Below are 22,446 nucleotides of genomic sequence, written 5' to 3'. Positions count from 1 at the left end.
TCTCCTTAGGCTCTTCTTGGCTGGGACAGTTTCTCACACCTTCCTTGTTTTTGATGACCTTGACAGTTTTGAGGACTGGTCCAGGAATTTTGTAGAATCTCCATCAATCTGGGTTCATCAGATGTTTTTCTCATGGTTGGACTGGGGTTATAATGGGTTTTTAGGAGGAAGACCACAGAGTGAAGCGCCCTTCTAGTGCCATCATACTGGGGTGCAGGCTGTCCACATGACTCATCACCGTGGATGCTGGCCTTCAACCCCTGGCCAAGGCAGTCGGTCTGCCAGGTTTCTCCACGGTAAAGTTACCCCACCCACCTCCTCCACACTGTAGCCCTTGGAAGGAAGTCACCCCACAGATCCTGCATGTAACGAGTGCCATGCGGAGTTATGCTTCAGGGCAGAGTAGCTACACACAGGCCACTTTCTTTTTTAAAGAAACAAAACCAAAACCTGACCACCCATACCCATGGGTCTCCTTTCTACATTTACAGATCTAAATTTCTAGCAAAACTCCATGGGTCTCAGAGACTGGGCTGTGGGGCTGGGCCCATCAAGCAGAAGAGTCAGACCGCAGCTCCGAAAACTACCATCGGTTCCAGGTCGGGAACTTTAGGGTCCTCATGAAGCGGAGAATGCAGATCGTCTGGGGTATGGATTCCCAACCAAACTCCAGCCTTGCTGAGATTTTTACTCCCAACACCTGCTCTCCAACTGCCCTCTGCCCATCTCTCACGGTGCCCAGACCACGGGGCCGTCCTGTCCGGCCCTCATTCTCCACTTCTCTCTGGTCTTCTGGTGTTCTTGCTCCTCCCACAAGGCCAATCCCAAGCCTGGGCCACCTGCCCCCTTCCCTTCTGGCGCTTCAGGTGTCCCAGGCCATGTTCCTGTGCCTTCTGCTGCAGCCGGCCCCTCCTGGCATATGAACAAGGCCCAGCCTTGTTCCCGATTCCTCCCCCTACCCAGGTGCTTGGCGGCCCCCACTGCCCTCCCCTGCTGACCTCACTAAGGCCACCCAACCCTCAGGTGCCACCCCACAGAGAGTTTCAGGACGCAGCTCCCAGAGCCCCCAGCAGCACTGGGCACTGCAGACCCTCTTGAGGCACCACTTCCCCCAGGATGTGATGGCAATGTCAGGTTTTCCTTCCCCCCAACTGGCCCTCCCCAGGCTCCTAATCTTCTGCCCATTCCATCGAGATGGTCCTCAAGGTTCTACCTTTGGCCCTTGTCTTTGTCATCAACGCTTCCTGGGTGACCTCCTTGACCACCGTGTGACCACACCTGCCCACGTCACCTAGGAAGTCACACACCCTCAGACAGCCACTGGCTCCTTCCCCAGTCCTGCTCCCCCTCCACTCTTCCTCAACGAGCCCACATGTATTAGCTGAGCACCTACTACGTGTCGGTCCCCGTGTCAGGCTGGCCGGGGGGTGGGGGTGGGGTGGTGGTTAATGATAATCACAAAGGAGGACAGTTCCTGCCTTAATAAACACATCCCACTGGGTGAGTCAGATAACAAAGCAAGAAACCAACAAACAAAGCCATACACAGGTGCTACAAGGAGAATCTCCGTGGTGGTATGAGAGGGACTCACAGGACGGTCCAGGGAAGACAGGCAGTCGGGAGCATCCTTTGAGGAGGGGATATTAGAAGCAAGACCCCGGGGTGGCCGGAGGCGAGCATTCCAGCAGAAGAGCAAGCACCAAGCCTCTGAGGCTCAGACGACTCTGGTGTGTTCCAGGAAATGAGAAGTGGCCAGCGCGGCTGAATGAAACGAGCCAGGGGACTGGTCCCGAGACGGCTGCTGGGTGGTCCGTGGCCTCAGCGGGGCTGAGGCCAGTGCAGAGACCACAGGAGCCCGTGAGCCAGACCAGGTGTGAGACGGGGGCCACGCGCCCGGGCAGGGGTGGCAGATGGAAGAGCCTCCAAGAGGACCTGCAGATGCGCTGACGCAGCAGGGAGCTCCAGGGGGGCTGAGGTCCTTAAAGCGCCAGCACTCCCAGGCTGGGACCGGCTCTTGTCCTCCAGTGTGTTCTACTCTCTGTGGTGGGCACCTGTGTGCGCCAAGAGGGAAGGCGGGTGAGGAATGAAGGGGAGCCCCTGGTTTCGTCCACTGGATGAGGCCGGTGACTAAAGCGTTAACACACAGCGCTGAGTGCCCACCTCTCCTTCACTATAAACCAACTGCTCTCAACTCTAGCCGCTTGTTAGAATCACCAGGGTGGCTGCTAAAAACTATCACTGCCCAGGCCACGTCCCGACCAATGACATCAGAATGGGGGTGGGCGAGGCAGGAGTGGGGACAGCTTCGGTAGTTTGTCAAGCTCCCCAACGATTCCAATTCAGAGCCCAGGTTGAGAACTGTCGCTGGAAGTGCACAACAGGAGCGGGGCTCCCCGTGGTTATGCAGAAGAGCCCCCACTTAACGGGCTGTGCTCAGAGCAGGTGCCTGTGGGAAGGCCCTCACTTCCCAAGTTACTGTTTCTCTAACAGGGGCCACAAACCACGCGGGGTGACGATGCAGCTCCCCAGGTCCCTCCTCAGCCCAGGACCCAGGACGTCAGGCAGGCGTCGGGATCCACACTTCCAAGCCCCTTATAGATGATCCTGCCCCCTAGAGGCAGCAGGCCCGCTGCAGTCAGTGCCTTGAAGGCAGGTCAGCTGCTGCCCCCTCCCGCTTTAGGGGCGATGGAAGACCAGCCCTGAATGAGGGGGGTCTGCGGTCTGGTGGGGGAGCAGGGGGATGGTGCTCAGGCACAAGCCCGGTCAGTGCGTGGATCCTGTACAGGCTGCTGGGGCTTGAGGAGGGCGAGGCCTGCCAGGGTCAGGGGTGGGGGCAACCAGAGCCCGGGATGGGAGATATGGTGGAGGGGGGAGGGGCGGGAGATGAGGGAAAGAAGGACGGGGATGGAGGATGAACAAACCCTGGGCCTGGTCTAGGGATGTATGAGGCTAGCGCCCCCCAGCTCTCACTTCCCTGCACCGTAGGAAGGGCACTGCTTCTCAGCTCTGGTTCTGACTATGCCCGGCACCGGCGTTGCTCTCCCTCCAGAAAGGTTCAAACACCCCAGACTGGCCGACTCAGTGGGTCTGACTGGGGCCTGAGAGGCGTTTCTCCCAGTCCCCAGGTGCTGCGGCTGGTCAAGGGCCGGCACCCGGGAGCCGCTGCCCTGGAGAAAGCAAGGCTGTCTCCACAAGGGGCACTCTGCATGCCTGGCTGGGTGACCCCTGGGCCAGTGCTCTTGCATTGCCAAACATCTTTCTCTCTCTTTAGACAAGGGTTAAGACTAAGAGACGATTCCATGGCATTTCGCCTTGCTTTCATGGACCAGAGCAGCCAGACGTAATGTTTTAATCCCTTAGTGTTCCTCACACTGACCTGGGGTGCACAGCTGAGGAAGGCGAGCACCCCGTGGACGAGGTCCTCCTCTGCAACGTGAGTCCTTTCTCTAAAGGTCCACGGGGCTCAAGGGAAGACATCACTGATGGAGAGAGACTGGGTCTTGGGGGGGATAAGTGAATTAATTAGGCAATAAATAAGAAGTAGCAAATGTCCCCAAAGGAAAGAAGATGGGCAAAGGACAAGAAGAGTCCTTTTATAAAAGAAGAGTACAAACAGCCAGAACAGATGAACTTTACTAGAAATGCAAACTGCCACCACTTAAGAGGTGAGAAACCCTGCCTGGCCTAGGGGATGGCAGGGCTGAGCAGAGGGTGAACCGCAGACCCCTGGAGGGCCAGTTGGCAATAAGGGTCAAGAGCTTTTAGAAACTATACTCTCTCCCCTCTGCCGGTTCATTTCTAGGAAGACTTCCTACAGAAATAACCAGTGAGCAAAGATTTGTGCCAGGATATTTATCTCAACCGGGCTTGTAACTATGGAAAAACAGTTACAACCTGTTGTAAACTCAGAACTTGCATGCAACAGAATACCACGCAACCCCCGTGACCATGAGACAGCTATGTTCAGTGACAGGGAAAAATGTTCACAGGTACAGGAAGAAAAGTTTCCCACACAGCTTGGGAGGTGCGAGCCCATTTTTGTAAAAGCACATGACCGCTCACGACCATAAATATGTAAAGAAAAAAGTCTGGATGGACATGAACCGAAAAGCTGACAGTCGTGGGATTATGGGTAATTTAAACTTTTCTTCCTGCTTGTCTCATGTTAAATTTTTTTCTAAAAGGAACAGAGGTGATTCGCATTAAGAAAAAAAGTGGTCAGCTGGGTAGGTGTGGAAGGGCATCCCTGCAGAGGGAAGAGTACTGGAGAAATCACAAGAGTGTGAGAGCAGGGTGTGTCTGGGAAATGACAAGCAGCTCAGTCTAGCCCAAGAGGAGGGTGAATGGGGGGGGTGCAGTGGCTGGGGAAGAGGGGGACAGGGTCTTAGGGAGACTTGGGAGCTACAGGCCAGGGTATGGGCTTTATCCTGACCAGAGGTGCAAGGCAATGAGACAGAAGCTGAGCATGTAGGCTGGAGTCTGGGGACCAAGTGGCCAGCATGATGTAATGCAGCAAGGTAGAGGCTGGCTCATGGTCCCACGTGGGTCATATGTCATGTGAGGAGGGGCTAGACACCAGGACAGAGAGCAGGGCAGGGCTGCACAGTAAGGCCAGGTAGTGACTGTGGATGGAACAGGCATCAACAAATGCATGTCTCCCACAGGGGGGCCTGGCTGGCCAGAAACACTCTGAATCTCGAGGCCAGCACATCAAACATTCTCAGCATCCCAGCCACCACCGTGTCCCCGCCTCCTCCTATCACTGGTGCTTGGCCCATGGTCGGCACTCAATAAATATTTGCTGAATGAATGAATGTCCATGCTGATCTGCATTCTCCCCCAATCCCTAGATCCACTCATTCATTCACTCAACAAACACTGACTCTGGCTACATCTGGGAATACAATAGGGTCCTTGCCTCCGAGAACCATAAGGACCTACTGGACCAGAAAGTTCCAACCTCAGTGCAGTGTGGAAACCCACGTTGCAGGTCTGCCTGATTGCTATGGGGACCCAGAGGAGAACATCTAACGCCGAGTAATCAGGCCAGGAAGACATCCTAAAGCAAACAGGGCCCAGGAAGTGAAGGCTTTTAAAGCAGGTGAGTGACAAGGTACATCTGGTATATTAAAAAGAGATTCCTTTGCCGCAGTTGGGAGAATGGGCTGGAGGGAGCATGGCTGGCCAGTTAAGAGCCTAAAGCAACAGGGCAGGCAGAAGACGATGTGGCCTGGTCTAAGACGGTGGCAGGGAAGATGGAGGAAAAAGGATGGAAGCATCCAGAAGGACGAGTGTCAGGGACACACGTCAAAGGTCATGCTTAGACTTCTGACTGGAGCCACTGAGTGGACAGTGGTGCCATCTGCTAAGATGGGGACCCTGGGAAATAAGCAGTCGGCTTGTGGGAGAGTCAAGGACAGTTTGGGAAACACTGAGAGGCTGAAGCGCCTAGAGCTCGGGAGAACTTTCTGGTTGAAAGAGAGGTGGCCAAACTGAATGTCCAGCTAAGCTGTGGGTGTGCATCCGCTGACCCGAGGGTTGGCTTAGGAAGAAGAGGAGGCATGGGAATAAGCCGAGGACTGCCTAGGTCAGCAGCTGGGAAGGAGCTGCACGAGAGACAGAGGGAGGCCTCAGAGGTAGGAGAAAGCCAGGTTCATGGACCCGAGGGGAGAGACAGAGGAGGCGGCTCTGTGACCGGGAGGAGAGGGAGGACATCGGCTACAGCAGCTCCTCACTCGGGGGCGATTCTGCTCCCCAGGGACACGGCAACATCTGGGAACATTTCTTGGTTTTCACAACTCAGAAGGTGCCCCTGGCATATCTACTGGGTGGAGGCCAGGGATGCTGCTCAGCCTGCACCGTACAGGACGGCCCTCCCACAAGAGTTATCTAGTTCCAAAGGTCGACAGTGCTCAAGCGGAGGAGAAACCGTGAGCTAGAGGGAGTCCGGGCGTCTCTTAAGGAGCGCAGAGGCTGGAGCGTGTTTGAATGCTGGCGGGTGGTCCTGGAAAGACCCACCAGGAAAGTGGGTACTTGCGTAACTTGAGGTTCCTGGGATGCCGAGAAGGGAAGGGATCCAGCACAGAGGTGAGACAGCTGTTATTTTCACTGTGAAGTAGGAAGCGGTCATCATGTGAGAGGAAAGGGGGCCTCAGGGGAGAAAATGCGCTGAAGTGGCTGCTGTGGCACGGGGATGCCCGTGTTGTGAACTCGGTTGGGGGTTTGATCAGACGGAGTGCCTGTCTGCTGGGATGCGAGACTCTCTCCGGGGTGGGCACCTGAGCCAGGCCAGGAGAAAGCTGTCAGACGAACATAACCGAGTCCGGGGTTTCACCAGAGCGGTGTAATAAAGGACAAAAGGGAGTGAGATGTGAGCCCACGGCCCCGGGACCAGCCTCGAATTAGTTTTCACACACCGGTGGCAGGAGGAGAAAAGTGAATGCAGTAAGTTTTCCATAAAGTCAAGTTCATTCAGTTTAAAGAACTGCTAGCAAGATGCAGAGCTGAAATGCCAACCCAGGCCCACCCACTCCACAACTCCCGGTGCATTACACTCAACTTTGCCCAGAGAGCAGAAAAGGACTATTTCTGTACTGAAATAATTTCCAAATTACGCTTTTGCTGCTTTCGCTGGTTCTCAAAACCAGTTCTCTCCGGACTGATCTTGCCAAATCTAGGTGTTCCTATTAACATAGCTCACATTCCTTTGAAAACCACAACAAGCCAAGAGACAAAGAAGTCAGGAATATCAACAGGGCTGAAAATTCCCTTCCACCAGAACATAAAAGGAGAAAGGGAAAACTTAGTAGTAGCGCAGGAGAATTTCAAACCCCTCTGAACAAGGACTCTCTTATTCAGGATGGTCTCCTGGAACTGGAGAGAGAGTGTGGCTTCTAGAACATTCCAACACTTCAATTTTGTGTATTATCTAAAGATCCTATTTCGAAGACATTTATTACATTGCAGACTCTCAGAACTGGAAGGGTCCTTAAAGGACTTTTGAGTTCAAAGTCCCGTTCTGATGAACCAACTCCCTGTACAGTAGTCAGCCAGCCTCTACAGGAGTTATCTCGGGTACAGGCATCTTCACGTAACTGGCAAAGGCTGAAAGTCGATGAAGCAGGATGATGGGTACATGGGGTTCAATAATATTACTCTACTTTAATGTAAATTGAAATACAATAAAATATTACATTTCTATAATAAATATGGCTTTTGACTTTGAAATTATTTTTCAGTGTAGGGAATCCTGGTCCCACAAGCCAGCGCGGCAGCCAGAGCCCTCCTGAGAGGACTGGCCATTCCTCAGCGGAGTTATGCAGAGAGGAGGAAGAAGAGGAGGAGGAGGGAAGAGGGGAAGAGAGAGAGGAGAAGGAGCGCTCCCTAAATCGTTCCTCCCTGGGGAGAAAAGAAAGGAAGAGGTGCCTCGGAGCACCTGGTCTCCCCGTGTTTTTCTCCAGAGCCCCTGAAACCACGCTCTCAGAACAGAAGCCTCTCTGTAGGGAGGGCCTCAACAGGCACCAGGCCTCGTGCAAACCCTTAGGCAGCTGGCAGCATCAGCATGTAGGAGCCACCATCCCCACTTCATGGATGGGGACACTGAGACGGGGTGGGAGGGTGGGGCTCTGAGCCAGCCTGCCCACCCCACAGCCCGCCCATGACCCGCTGCCCTGCTCCAGCCCCCCTGAGAGTGCAAGCTCCGTTTCAGATGTTAAGTTGATAGCACAACAGCAGACAGTCAGGGTGGCCCTGACCTAACGAAGGACGGCCCACAGGGGACTCGGTGTTCTGCTGCGGGCCTGACCTTGTATGTGAGCCTGGGAAGACAGGGTGGACCTGCCTGGGCCTGCCCAGGGCAGGGCGCTGGCCAGAGTCCCTTCTACACGTGGCACCACGCCCCTTCCAGCTCTCAGAGTGTCCCTGTTCTCCTGTCTCCTCATTTTCCCTCCCCTCCCACCATCGTGTTTTGTATATACTCTCCATCTTATGATGGATTTTTCTCTTTGGGGAACCTACGTCCAATCTTACACCTGGGTGGGGGCAAAACAGAGTTGAGATAAAAATGAAACTTCACAGCTATCATTTCAAGGCTGTGGCTCTTCCTGGCTGAGGAGCACTGCACGGTCACAGGCAAAGAAGACAGCGCTTAGCAGGATGGCCACACGTACCCCCTTTACAAAAACGGCTCTTGTTTCTTTACCTGCTACTTTATCCCGAATAAGTTTTGCAGATTCAACTTCACCAATACTGCTGAACAAACTTCGTAACTCATCCTGGGTCATGTTCTGAGGGAGGTAGTTGACAATCAAATTTGTTCTCCCAATATCATCCCTGCAGTCTTCAGCCATGTGGTCTTCATAACCATTAGACATTGTATTTTTTTTTAAATCTGCAGGGAGAAAAAAAAAGGGAAGTAAATTCCAAATGTTCATAATGCAGGATATTAAGGCAATGCTCGTGACTGTGTTGCATTTAGACATTTTTCTTTTCAACACTAGAAGTTCAACTTATGTCCACACAAAAACCTGCATGTGGATGTTTATAGCAGCTTAATTCATAACTGCCCCCAAACTGGAAGCAGCCAAGATGCCCTTCAGTAGGTGAATGGAGAAACATACGCCAGTTGTCTGGTACATGCACACAATGGAGTGTTATTCAGTGCCAAAAAGAAAGGAGCCAGGAAGCCACAAAGGCATGGGGGAACCTTACATGCACACTGCTGAGTGAAAGAAGAGCTTGAAAGGCCACATACTAGAGGGTCTCAGTTATACAGCATTGTGGAAAAGGCAAAACTAGAGAGACAGCAAAAAGATCAGTAGTTGCCAGGAGTTGCGGGGAGGGAGGGTGAATAGGCAGAGCACAGGGGGTTTTACAGGGCAGTGACACTATTCTGTATGAGGGTGTAATGATGGATACATGTCATTACACATTTGTCCAACCCCACAGAACATATAACATGAAGAGTGAACTCTAAGGCAAACCCTGGGCTTTAGCTAGTATGTAATAACAATGGCTCATCAATTACAACAAAATACCACACGAAGGCAAGATTTAATAATAGGGGAAACTTTGTGTTGGAGGAGGGGTTTATGGAAACTCACTCTGGACTTTCTTCACAATCTTTCTGTAAACCTAAAACTGCTCTAAAAATAATGTCTACCGAAACAAAAACAAAACAAGCCCAAGTCCAACCATTTCCACTTACCAAGAAGGCTTTAAAGAAACAAACCTACAAACAATTCCAGCACCACAATTCAAGCCCCTGGGAAAAGTGGGTTGTCTTGAGAACGTTCCAAAGATCTCTGATTGCTTTCTCTCATCTCCACGTGCACTACTGATGCAGCTGTACACGGAGGAGCCTGCGAGGTGCACCCGAGCACCCCACCCAGACACCCTGTCTGTACTCCAGCAGGCAGGCGATGGTCCTCTGCGCCCCTTTATTCCCAAGACAGAGCAACTGAGCCAAGAAAGAGGTTAAGATTTCTCTTCCTGTTAGAGGAGCTTGGTCTCCAAAGCTGGCAGGCTCTGGAATACCTTTAGCCGCCTGCACAAATCTTTACTTTCAGTGACAAATACCAGAGCACAGTGATGGCTTCGGACTAGAGTCAGCTCAAGATCACTCTTCTGGAAGCGCCACTCACTCTAGGTTTTGCTCACAGGCACTGCTTTGCGGCTGCCTCGTCCAAAATGTCCTGTGTCTCTGCCTCTAAAGGAACAGGCACCCCGTGGGGCTGAAATGTCATCACTGAGAAAAAGGCCCTGCTGCCCATCAGTCGGGGTAGGTTACAGGGGAGCAGCCCACTCCTTTCTCCAGATTCCTACTGCCCAGTTCTAATTTTATGCTTCAAAACCCAGTGCCCAGGGCTTCCCAGGTGGTGCAGTGGTTAAGAATCCGCCTGTCAATGCAGGTGACACAGGTTCAAGCCCTGGTCCGGGAAGATCCCACATGCCGCGGAGCAATGAAGCCCAGTGCACCACAACTACTGAGCCTGCGCTCTAGAGCCCGCGAGCCACAACTACTGAAGCCCGCACGCCTAGAGCCCGTGCTCCGCAACAAGAGAAGCCACCGCAATGAGAAGCCCGCGCACCACAAGGAAGAGTAGCCCCAGCTCGCAGCAACTAGAGAAAGCCCACACGCAGCAACAAAGACCCAGAGCAGCCAAAAAAAACCAAAAAACAAAACACAACAAAAAACCAAAAAAACAACAACCCAGTGCCCAGTGTCAGGAGCATTTAGCCTCCTCTAAAAATAGCCTTGCCAGCGGTTATATAGAAACCTGAACACATCTCCTGCACAGGATTTCCCACCTGCCCCGAATCAAGAAGCAGAGAGGAATCAGGTCTGGTTCCCTGTTTCCTGGTAGAGACATTCAGGTCTTCTCTACCTTTCCACCCTCTCACTTGCTTCAGACCATACACAACATGCAAAATTAGTCCAGTCTCCCAGTATTTCTTTTATTTATTTGAAAATGTTCTATGCTTCCTGCTCTTTATAAACTATTTCAGCATCAAGAGCCATAAAAGAAAAGATTGGAAACTTAGACTTCATAAGGTTAAAAACTTCTGGACGGCAAATGCATCACACACAGACAAGCAGCAGACTGGGAGAAAGCGCCTGCTCCCTATCATCTTATTTAGAGCTGCAGTTCTCACACTGGGCGATTCTGCCCACCTCCCCGCCCCCCAGCCCCTGGGACGGGGCAGTGTCTGGAGACACTGCTGGCTATCAGGACTGGGGGTGGTGCTGTGCCACTGGCATCTAGTGGGTAGAGGCCAGAGATGCTGTTAAATACTCCATAAGGCACAGGACAGGACAGCCCCAACCAAGAATTATCTAATCCAAAGTGTCAGTACTGCTGAGGTTGAGAAAAGTTGATTTGGGGCATCTGCAAATTAAAAAGAAAAAACCCACATATCACTAGCAGAGAAGTGGACAAAATACATAAGCTGCAACTAATAGATGCTGGCAATTCATAGAGCTAATAAGCCATGAAAAGAAGCTCAAGTTCACAAACAATGAGGAAAATGCAAAATAAAAAGAGATGCTACTTTGTGTCAGTCAGATGGAATACAATCCAGGATGGATAAAACCCAGTGTAAGTAAGGATAAGGGGGAAAAAACACCCTTATACACCATCGATATGAGTGTGACATGGTACAACCTTTTGGAAGGATAACATGGCAGGTGCTATCAAAATGTTTAATGTGAATGCTACCCTCTGACTCAGAGCTGTAGGAAACCGCTCTACAGAAATAATCATACATATGCAGGAAAATATGTGCGAGGAAAACACCGACCCCATGGCTGGTAAAGTGCTGGACACAATCTAAGTATGTCATTAATGGGAGATGGTTAAATAAATAACAATTTTCAGTAGAAAGCATGGCATTAACGGGTTTAATCAGGAAAAACTCCACAAATCTATTAAACCTTCTGTGGCCATGAGGCTTTAAGATAGATCATTAGCTCTAAAACAAACAAACAAACAAACAAAAACATTTGTTGAAGCCTGAACCAAAGTACAAGGGTGAACTCTGAAGAATTCTAATGCACGCTGAAATTTGCTCAAAATGTGACACAAACATTTTTCTTCCTCCTTCCTCTTTTTTTCCTTTATCCCCCTCTCTCTTCACTCTTGTTCTGAGTTAGGCATCCACTCTTCTGCCTTTTCCCTCACCCTGCTTTCATGGAAGATAAACTGGGCAGTAATTACCCCATTCTCGTTATCCAGAGTGGGGTGTCCTCTATGCCTGGTAAAAAGTTAGCTTCCTAAAACAGTGGTTGGCAAACCATGGCCTGCAGGCCAAATTTGTTCAGTCCACCTCCTATTTTCATAAATAAAGTTTTATTGGCACACAGCTACTCTCATTTGTTTATGAATTGTCTATGGCAGCTTTTGCACTCCAGTGACAGAGCTGAGTAGTTGTGACAGAGACCATATGGTTCACAAAGCTGAAAATATTTACCATCTGGCTCTTTACAGAAAAAGTGTGCCGACCTTTGTTCTAAAATGTAAAAAATAGAAAAATTTCTTGGAGAAAATCTTTGCGACACCAGGTGAGGCAAAGAGTTCTTAGATACCATGCCAGAAGCCAAATTCATTTAAAAGAAATTGATAAACTGGATATCATCAAAATTTAAAACTTTTGCTCTTGCAAATGACACTGCTAGGAAAATTATAATCCACAGACTGGAAGAAAATATTCAAATCACATATCTGAAAAAGGACTTGTATCCAAAACATATTTTTTTAAAAAACCTTTGAAACTTAACAATAAGAAAACAAACAACCCAATTTTAAAATGGCAAAAGATGTGAACAGATACTGAGCCAAAGAAGATATATGGATGGCAAATAAACACATGAAAAGTTGCTCAACATTATCAGTTATTAGGAAAACGCAAATTAAAACCACATCAAGGGAATTCCCTGGCGCTCCAGTGGTTAGGACTCCACACTTTCATTGCCGAGGGACGGGTTCAATCTCTGGTCATCGAACTAAGATTCTGCAAGCCGTGCGGTGCTGCCAACAAACAAACAAACGAACCACATCGAAATACCACTACCCATTTAGGAGGCCTAAAACCAAACAAAACAAGCAAGCAAGCAAACAAAGATGACAAAACAGACAATATCAAGTTCTGGTGAGGATGTGGAGAAACTAGAACTTTCATGTACTGCTGGTGGAAATGTAAAAACATTACAGCCACTGTGGGAAACAGACTGGCACTTTCTTATGCCTAAACATTCTTACCATATGACCCAGCAATCTTTTCCTAGTCCTCACGTACGAGAAATAAAGAGTTTTGTTCATATAAAAACCTATGCAATACCGTTTATAGCAGCTTTATGCATTTTTTAACACTCGGTTTTTATTATTTATTTATTCTTTTTCACAGTCTTTTCCATTATGGTTTATTACGGGATATTGAATATAGTTCCCTGTGCTATACAGTACGACCTTGTTTATCCATTCTCTATATAATAGTTTGCATCTGCTAGTTCCAAACTCCCACTCCATCCCTCCCCTCTCGCTTGGCAACCACAAGTCTGTTCTCTATGTCTGTACGTCTGTTTCTGTTTTGTAGATAGGTTCATTTGTGCCATATTTTATCATTTTTAAATATTTATTTATTTATTTTTGGCTGCACTGGGTCTTCATTGCTGTGCACAGGCTTTCTCTAGTTGCAGCAAGCAGGGGCTACTCTTCATCGCGGCGCGCGGTCTTCTCATTGCGGTGGCTTCTCTTGTTGCGGAGCACGGGCTCTAGGCTTCAGTAGTTGTGGCAAGTGGGCTTCGTAGTTGTGGCTCGTGGGCTCTACAGTGCAGGCTCAGTAGTTGTGGCGCACAGGCTTAGTTGCTCAGCCACATGTGGGATCTTTCCGGACCAGGGCTCAAACCCGTGTCCTCTGCATTGGCAGGAGGATTCTTAATCACTGTGCCACCAGGGAAGTCCCCGTGCCATTATTTTAGATTCCACATATAAGTGATATCATATGATATTTGTCTTGCTCTTTCTGACTTACTTCATTTAGTATGATAATCTCTAGGTCCATCCATGTAGCTGCAAAAGCATTATTTCATTCTTTTTTATGGCTGAGTAGTATTCCATTGTATACATGTACCACATCTTCTTTATCCATTCATCTGTCAATGGACGTTTACATTGTTTCCATGGCTTGTCTATTGTAAATAGTGCTGCTATGAACATAGGGGTGCATGTATCTTTTTGAATTAGAGTTTTGTCTGGATATATGCCCAGGAGTGGGATTGCTGGATCATATGCTAACTCTGTTTTTAGGTTTTCTGAGGAACCTCCATACTGTTCTCCAAAGTGGCTGTACCCATTTACACTCCCACCAACAGTGTAGGAGGGTTCCTTTTTCACCACACCCTCTCCAGCATTTATTATGTGTAGAGTTTTTAAAATATATATATTTTTAAAATTAATTAATTAATTAATTAATTAATTTATGGCTGAGTTGGGTCTTTGTTGCTGCGCGCGGGCTTTCTCTAGTTGTGGCAAGCGGGGGCTACTCTTCGTTGCAGTGCGCGGGCTTCTCACTGAGGCGGCTTCTCTTGTTGCGGAGCACAGGCTCTAGGCACGCAGGCTCAGTAGTTGTGGCGCATGGGCTTAGTTGCTCCGCGGCATGTGGGATCTTCCTGGACCAGGGCTCGAACCCGTGCTCCCTGCATTGGCAGGTGGATCCTTAACCACGACACCACCAGGGAAGTCCCATGTGTAGAGTTTTTGATGATGGCCATTCTGAGTAGTGTGAGGTGGTACCTCATTGTAGTTTTGATTTGCATTTCTCTAATAATTAGCAATGTTGAGCACCTTTTCATATGCCTATTGCCCATCTGTATGTCTTCTTTGGAGAAATGTCTACTTAGGTCTTCTGCCCATTTTTCGATTGAGTTGTTTTTTTGTTATTGAGTTGTATGAGCTGTTTGTATATTTTGGAAAGTTAAGCCCTCGTCGGTAGCATTATTTGTAAACATTCTCTCCCAGTCTGTAGGTTGTCTTTTTCATTTTGTTTATGGTTTCCTTTGCTGTGCAAAAGCTTATAAGTTTGACTAGGTCCCACTTGTTTATTTTTGCTTTTATTTCTATTGCCTTGGGAGACTGACCTAAGAAAACACTGGTACAATTTATGTCAGAGAATGTTTTGCCTATGTTCTCTTCTAGGAGTTTTATGGTGCCATGTCTAATATTTAAGTCTTTATTTATTTTTGTGTATGGTGTGAGGCGGTGTCTTAACTTCTTTGATTTACATGCAGAGCAGCTTTCTTCATAATCACCAAAAACTGGAACAACCCAAATGTCCCTCAAACCTTGAGTGGATAAACTATGGCACACCATACAATGGAATACTACTCAGCTAATACAAAGGTACTACTATTCACGCAATTTGTATGAATCTCAAATACATTTTGCTCAATGAAAGAAACCAGACTCAAGGCTACTGCATGATTCCATTCTGGAAAAGGCAAAACCACAGGGATAGATCAGTGGTTGCCGGGCGCAGGGAGCAGGGGAAGGGTTGACTACACAGGGGGAGCATAAGGAAATATTTTTGTTTCCCGGGTAATAAAATTTTCCACTATCACGATCATGGTGGTGGTCACATGACTCTACTCATTTATCAAAACTCAACTCTACACCAAAAACTGAATTAAAAAATAAATTTTAAAAGATTTAAAAAGTGAAGCTTCTGCACGACCGCCCTGCTCCTCGGCATGCTGACTCCTCATGACTGACGGGCCCAGTCGAGGCTGAGCAGCCCCCTGCGGGCCCCATTCTTGGTCAACTGGCAACAATGAAGAACCCAAACACCAAGAGCACAGTTTCTCGGTGCTTCAGTGCCACCCTGCCATCCAGGCCCCTTTCCAAATCTGCATATCTGATCCAGGGCCAAACCAGCTCTGTTCCCACAAGTACCAACTACAACCTGGCCTTGGCACCTGCCTGACAATCAATGACTCCCAGTCACAGCCACCTCTGGCCACCTCTCACTCAGCGTGTCTCTCCGCGTGGCAGTCCTGTGGACTCCTCCAGGTCACCGCACTCAGCCCCATCAAGCTAGCACCTCCCCCGGCTCTCCCTGTCAGTGGGGTCACCACCTGCTGAGGCTCAGAGGTTACATGACTCTGCTCAGAGGCAGTCATCACACTGTTAATCAGTGGCAGGGCCAGGCCTTGAGCTGTGGCTACAGAGCAGTCTTTCAAGGATGAAACACCAGGCCCTTTGCGATGGCCCCTGCTTGTCCCCCTTCTCCCCTCACTTGAGCTCCCCCAGCACGCCGCAGACCTTCATCTTCTTGTGCCTTTGTTACGGCTGCTCCCTTGGCAGAGACTGCCCTCCGTCTCCACCACCTCCTCACTTGTCTTTAAAGAGTCTCCCAGGATGCTTGGTTGCTCTAGTTCTCAGTGCTCGTATACCACTGGCGTGAACCTTTATTACTGCATGAATCACTCCAACTCGTAATTAGTTGCTTTTCACCCACAGCATTGGCGAAAGCCTCGAGGCCCAAGGCTTCATCACTGTCGCCAAGGGTCCCCAGGTAAACCCAAGGTACCTGGCAAAATGTAGGTGCATCATGCAGGCACACACAGGAGAGGGGGACGGACACAGGGTCTCAGACTCACCTGGGAATCATGTGTATTTGGTGCATTCTTTTACATTAAAGAAGGGTGGCTGGAAATTGTACTGACAGTCTATTAATACACTTAGTATCTTACTTTTTTAGAATCATCCCATCCCATCCCAACCCACAGAATCAAAGGCAATTGCAGGGAGCAAAAGGGAAACTTAGTTTAGCAAAGCAATTCCTGCTGATTTGGAAATGTTTCTGGTAACAGATATACCATGGAGAAGTCCTGTTAGGACGATCTCTGAGGGTTTTCAGCCCTACTGCACTATTTTAAAGAATCCTGGTTGTCTGTGTGACTTCAGAGATGTTCACATCAGTAGTATACCTACTATGTATGTAAGGAACAGATATAATATATATGTGCGTGTACGTGTGTGTGTATATGTATAAATATAAATAACACAAAAACATGCGTAGATGGTACATATGTAAAGGAGCAAGACCGGATTCCATCAGGCACCCATGAGAATCTGTCTCATTTTATAGTTACAGAGCAGGCTTTCTAAACTACTTGGGCCCGAACAAAACTAGAACAGTCAAATATAACCTCAGGCTCAACCCTGACACTTCACACATCATACAACAGGGCTTGGACTCAATTATTTCTGCAGTCCTTTCCAGATGTATAGTCCTGAGTTCTTCAAGGTGAAAGTCTTAGGAATGCAAGGTCACCCAAGAAACGCTGTGGTGCCAGAAAAAACTGAAGGCACCACCTGACCCAATTATAACTGCTACGCAAGGTGAGGGCTCACTCAGGTCGACTCGGTCCACGTTTCCTTACTTGTCCCTTCCCACCGCCCACAGAGGGGAAAGCTGCCCAGTGGGGGCAGCTCATCTAAGTCACAGCAACTCCAGGCCTGCCAGCCTGAGAGGCCCAGGGGAGGGGCAGAGCAGGTGCCCATCAGGTGCAGCCCGGTGTCTGGCCCAGTCAAAGTGCCCCATGGGTCCCAAGGGAACCTGATCAGACCCAGAGCCCTGTTAGGAGTCCTGGCTTCTTTCTGTCTGGTCAAGGGCCCTGCAGGGCTCTCACAGGGAACTGCAAAGCAACATGGCACAGCGGGAAAAACCCACGGGCTTTGACAGACCTGAGTTCCAACACTAACCCTACTGCTAATCAGCCGAACCATTGTGAGGATGTCACTTCCTTTCCCTGAGCTTCCGTTTCCTTGCCTGCAATCTGGGGTGTTACCCACTGCTCTGCAGCTCTCAGCACGCTTCCCGACACTTGGTGAGTGCCCACCTCACCACTCACCTCACGTTTACTAAGGAACACTTTGACCCTTTCCCCTTGGGACCCTGGAACCGATCCACACCTTTGAGGCCATTTCTAATGGGCCTGGGTTCCACGGAAGCCACATGCGGTTCTACCAGCCTGGACCCACGAGCGCAGCGCCCCATGGAACGTGGAAGATCTCGTTGGTAGTCCTGCTCAATCACTCATCAGTTGCATACATAACCTTGGACGAATCAGCGGGCCTCCTTATCTGTTCACCAAAGATATGAACCTTATTCAAGTCTTGTTCCCCTACTCTTACTTTATCAACAAAATGAAGGTGAGCGCGTATCTCCCTGCCCTCCCCACCCTCAGCTGCAAACACCCTCATCTCCTCTCCGCTGGTCCTCGCCCCCCTCTTCAAACCTCCTCCTCCCCCGAATTACTTCATTTGGTGGCACACGCACACACTTGTCCCCCAGGCCACCTCTGTCCATCCCCCAAACCTAAGCACCAAGTTCTGCCAGTTTTACATCTGAGATGTCTCACTCTCCCCCCATCTCAGTGCCATCATCCTTGTTCAGGTCCCTGTTACCTCTTGCCTAGACTGACTCCTAACTGGTCTCCCCGCCACACGATTATTTTGAACCGCGAGTCATTTGGTCTTCTCCCTCCAGATCACTCCTGTTCCTTCTGTCTCCCCATTTCTGTTCGTGGTGACATCAGTCTTGCCACTGGGTTGCTCTGGACTGTTCCCTCTCCTGTAAATCTTTCCTCTGGCATGAATGTCTGTCTGATGGGTAGCTGGATCCAGTCACTTCTGAGCTCCTTTCTAACTCTTCCTTCGCCCAGCACACACGGAGTGCAACCACGTGCCAGCACGAGCAAGGCAGTGTGCATATAAGATAAAGAAGCAGTCCCAGTCCCGACCCTCAAATTCAGGCCAGTACGAGACCACCTCAGTACCGCAAAAGCCTTTGACTGGTCTGTCCATCCTTACCTCTCACTCAGAAAAGCGATCTTCCGAGCTCATCTCTTGACTGTGCCCAGAAACCCTCTACCACCTGACCATGGCATACTTTTCTAGATTTATCTCCAAGTCCACCTTCTTGACCCTTTGCCTGCCCAAACTGGTCCCCTCAGGCTTCCGGACCTGTTTGCACTCGCCTCGTTTCTCACTCACTTGGGCTGCTGGCCGCACCTGGAAACTGTTGCCTACGTCTCTGGTCACAGCGACCAGTTTGGACACCGGCTCTTTCATCAAGAACAAAACCCAAGCAATGGACAATCATTTCTTTCAATAGTCTTGATGCTGTCACCACCCGTGGCTTCCTCATTAGTTTAATTTCACACATCTATGTCTTTTCTCCCCAATTCAGGGTGTAAATTCCTCGAGGAGGCAATTTCTTCCACTTCTCCCCGTTCCCCATAACAACGAGCAAGCAGTAAGGTTACGTGTGCTCAGTCTATAGAACTGTGCTCACTGACTTGGCCAGTACACGCAAGGCCCCGGGTCAAGTGAGGATGGACAGAGATCATATGAGCAAGTCCCGTCAACACATATGGACATGGACACTACCTTCTGCCACCTTCCCACTTCCTGTCTGTATATCCACGTACGCACACCCTCCTCGACTGATGTGCTGTTTTGTCCACGTCTACATTCTAAACTGCTCCTTCTCCTGCCTTCTCTGTTTCTCTTAGTGACCGTATCCATCTGCCAGGCACTCAGGCAGGGACCCAGAATCATCCACCCATGTTTTCTCTAGCTCACGTCCCACAGCTAAACACCCACTGAGCCCTGTGTCCTTTACCCCCTAACCGTGTCTCAAACCCACCTCCTCTCTCTCCCGACCACTACAGCCCTGGGCCATATTAGCGACTTTTCTGCTTTATGGGAAAGTAATCACCTCCTCAATGGTTTGCTGGCCTTCAGCAATAGCCCCCTCCAGCGTGCAGAACTGACCCCTTCACTTTGTGGACTGAAACTGCCCAACAGACACCCTTGGCCCGGCCTACAGGCCAACAGCCAAGCCCTCTGCACACCAGCTGTGCGAGTCCTCTTGCCACCCCTGACTTCACCTTTCTTACCTCTGAGACACCAGACCCCATGTGGTTCCCTGAACCAACCTAGATGTTCCCGCCTCCGTGCCTTTGCGGGTGCTGTCCCTGTCTCCTGCCAAGCCCTTCCCCACAGTCTTGGCCTGGCTAACTCCTCCCCTCACGCTTCACCTCCTCTGGGAAGCATTCTGTGATCTCCTTTGCCCACCAAGACTAGGTTAACAGTTTCTGTGCTTCCATCAGCCAGCGCATAACAATCACCACACTCAACAGAGTGGGCTAAAACGATCTATGCACACATCGCAATCACCAGTGCCTCCCCAGAGCCTAGCACAGGACCTGGGACACAGTAGCGGAGCGGAGAGAGTTGGTTAAAGGCGGGAAGCAAGACTAACTTCCCTTCCCTAGACTGGTTTCCTCTGGTCTTCCCCTGACCCAAAATCTCAGGTCGGCCTCGCTGCTTCACTACTGCCACCTAGGGGTGAAAGGAGGTAACTGCACTTCTTTCACCATTCAGCATTTAATTTGATTCCATTGAATGAGATGGGGACACAGGCGAGGTAACACTTGACTCCAGCGTGGGTAGAGAAAGAGTGGCAGTCAGGGGAGACTTCAAATGGTGAGTGAGCTCTGACCTGGGCCACACAGCATGAGAAAGAGATCTCTAGGTGGAGGAAAACGGCATTCCAGGCAGTGCGGGCAACAGGCAGAGGGTGTCAGAGTTTAGGGCCTATGTGCAGGTGAACTCAGAGAGGGGAGCGTTAGAAAGTGCAAGACCTGGGATCCCAAACTTTAGCTTTTAAGCCACCTAAAGAGGTTAAAAAATTAATTTTTTTTCCACCCAAAGACTCTTAATTGGGAGTAACATAATCAGATCTGCATTTAAAAAAGACAGCTCTTGCTGGAGTGTGGAAAGATGATAGAGATGGGAGGCGGGAGTGAGAGAGGCAAAAGCAAGGCACTAGGAAGATGGTATTTTCATAATTCTCCTCCCATTTTCCACTTGCTGCGCCATGACCTCAGATTGAACACATCCAACCTGAAACTCCGCCTCCTCAAAACCAAGTGCTTCCACATAAACGTGATTTATTTCCACATTTTGAGATGTTCTTATATCTTGGCTTCTTCATGGGCCTTGAAGTCGCATAATTTTATAACAAATCCCAGCACAGAGGTTTGCACACTGAAAGTGCTCAATGACAATTGAATGGAATGTCTCTCGGGGTCCCCCAGACCCTGGGATTATAAGAACAGTAAAGTCCAGTAGTTAAGAGTAAGGACTCTGAGTCAGAGGGCCTGAGTTCAAATCCTGCCACCAGCCACTTTCCTGTGTGAGGGTGGTCTCATTAAGTGACCCATCGAAACCTCAGTTTCTTTGTCCCTAAAATGGAAATTACAACACACAGCACCTACCTCAAGGGCTGGAGATAAACATCTGTGAGTAGAAAGCACACAGTAAATCCCCACTAAATATTACTGTCGACTACCTATAACATTATAAATTCAGTGTCTACCAAGCACAGGTCACGCACAATGCAAGGGGCTTCCCACACCCTTAAATCTGCACGGCAATATTCTCATCCATCCCATTTTACAGATAAGAAAACTAAGGCTCCCACAGTTGAGTTTGTTCAACGTCTCGGGAGCACTGGATTCCAAGGCATCAGAGATGAGGCTAGGGGACCTTTTAGTGGAAGATCATTTAGTCCAGTGGTGGTTCTCACACGTGTGAGTGTGTATGTGTGTGATACTTTGGGCAATGTCTGCAAATATTTTTGATCTTCACAACTGGGGGATGAGGACACTGCTGGCGTCTAGCAGGTAGAGGCCAGGGATGATACCCAACATCCTACAATACACAGGACAGCTCCCCCCACCCCAAACCAAGAATGATCAGACCCAAAATGTCAGTAGTGCCAAGGCGGAGAAACCCTTCTCTAGTGAATCCTCCTCCCCATCGTCCCACTTCTGGAGCATTGGCTATCCGGATCCCCCATGAATACTTTCAGTAAGGGGGAGTGTGTGCTCTATTCCTCCAGGGACAGCACCTGCAGAAGTCCTTCCCCACCTGCCCTACACACGGTAGGTATTAGAACCCATTTTAATAAGCCTAGCAGCAAAGGACGCCGGAAAAGGAAGAGCATCCATCCCCCATTGTTCAATTGCGTCCAGTTTGTGTTTTCAACACACACACACACACACACACACACACACACACACACTTTGCAAATCCAAACGTCCCACGCCCCAAAAATTGTTTGTTAGAGATGGCGTTCAAAAAATATTTTTTTTTTTCTAGGACTCTCATACATACTGAAGGGTTTGCACACTTCTAGGAGGACCTCAGATCGGCCGCGGTCCTCTGACAACGACCACAAAAGAATGTGTAGGATTTCCCGGGGGAGCGACCCCGTGGGCCGTGACCTCTGCGCGCGGAAGACGCCCACCCCACTCCCTCGCCTCTGGCTTCGCTCTCCCGCCCCCGGATACCCGGCCTGCAAGGCTACTCGGGCCCGGCCTCAGAACCCGGCCGCCAGGCGCGTGCCCACGCCGTGCCCCCCTATCCCGGCCCTCCCGGCGGCCGAGGAATTCGGCCCGGGGCCTGTCGCCGGCGCCCACACCGGCCGGCCCCAGCCCGCTCGCCGAGGCCCGCGCGCGTCCCCTCCCGGCCCGGCGCGGCCTGGGCCTCGACCGGTGCAGGCCCGCGAGCGCCCGCGGCCCGGCCAGGCGAGCTCAGGCCTGCCGCGGCCTACTCCGTCGGGCGCCGCCAAAGGCCCCCGCCTCACCTGGAAGCGGGCGGGCGGGCCCGGGTCTGCTCCGGGGCGGGCGGGCGGCGGCGACGCGGCGCTAACGGCTCCGCTCGGCCTCGGTAGCGGTGGCGGCAGCGGCGGCGACGGCGACGGCAGCGGCGGCTCCTCCTCAGCGCGCACGACCCGCTCCGGCCCACGGCCCGGACACGCCCCCCCGGCGCGCGCGCCCATTGGCCGGCGTCCGCCACGGCGCACTCCTCATTGGCC

General features: G+C 50.4%; 1 protein-coding gene across 1 annotated transcript in view; it reads right to left on the bottom strand.

Annotated features, from left to right (window-relative positions):
* The window catches only part of ELAVL1 (ELAV like RNA binding protein 1), a 36,186-nt gene extending 13,819 nt beyond the window's left edge, over nt 1–22,367 (bottom strand). Inside the window, exons 1-2 of the mRNA XM_061190585.1 lie at nt 22,216–22,367; nt 8,201–8,389 (exon numbers count right to left, since the gene is read on the bottom strand). Coding sequence (XP_061046568.1) covers nt 8,201–8,372 — 172 coding nt within the window. The 5' untranslated portion in view covers nt 8,373–8,389; nt 22,216–22,367. The remainder of the gene's footprint in view (nt 1–8,200; nt 8,390–22,215) is intronic.
* Between the last annotated feature and the right edge of the window lie 79 nt (nt 22,368–22,446).

Source organism: Eubalaena glacialis, chromosome 4 (assembly GCF_028564815.1).
Source record: "Eubalaena glacialis isolate mEubGla1 chromosome 4, mEubGla1.1.hap2.+ XY, whole genome shotgun sequence".
NCBI lineage: Eukaryota > Metazoa > Chordata > Mammalia > Artiodactyla > Balaenidae > Eubalaena > Eubalaena glacialis.
This window is presented reverse-complemented; position numbering and strand designations above follow the sequence as displayed.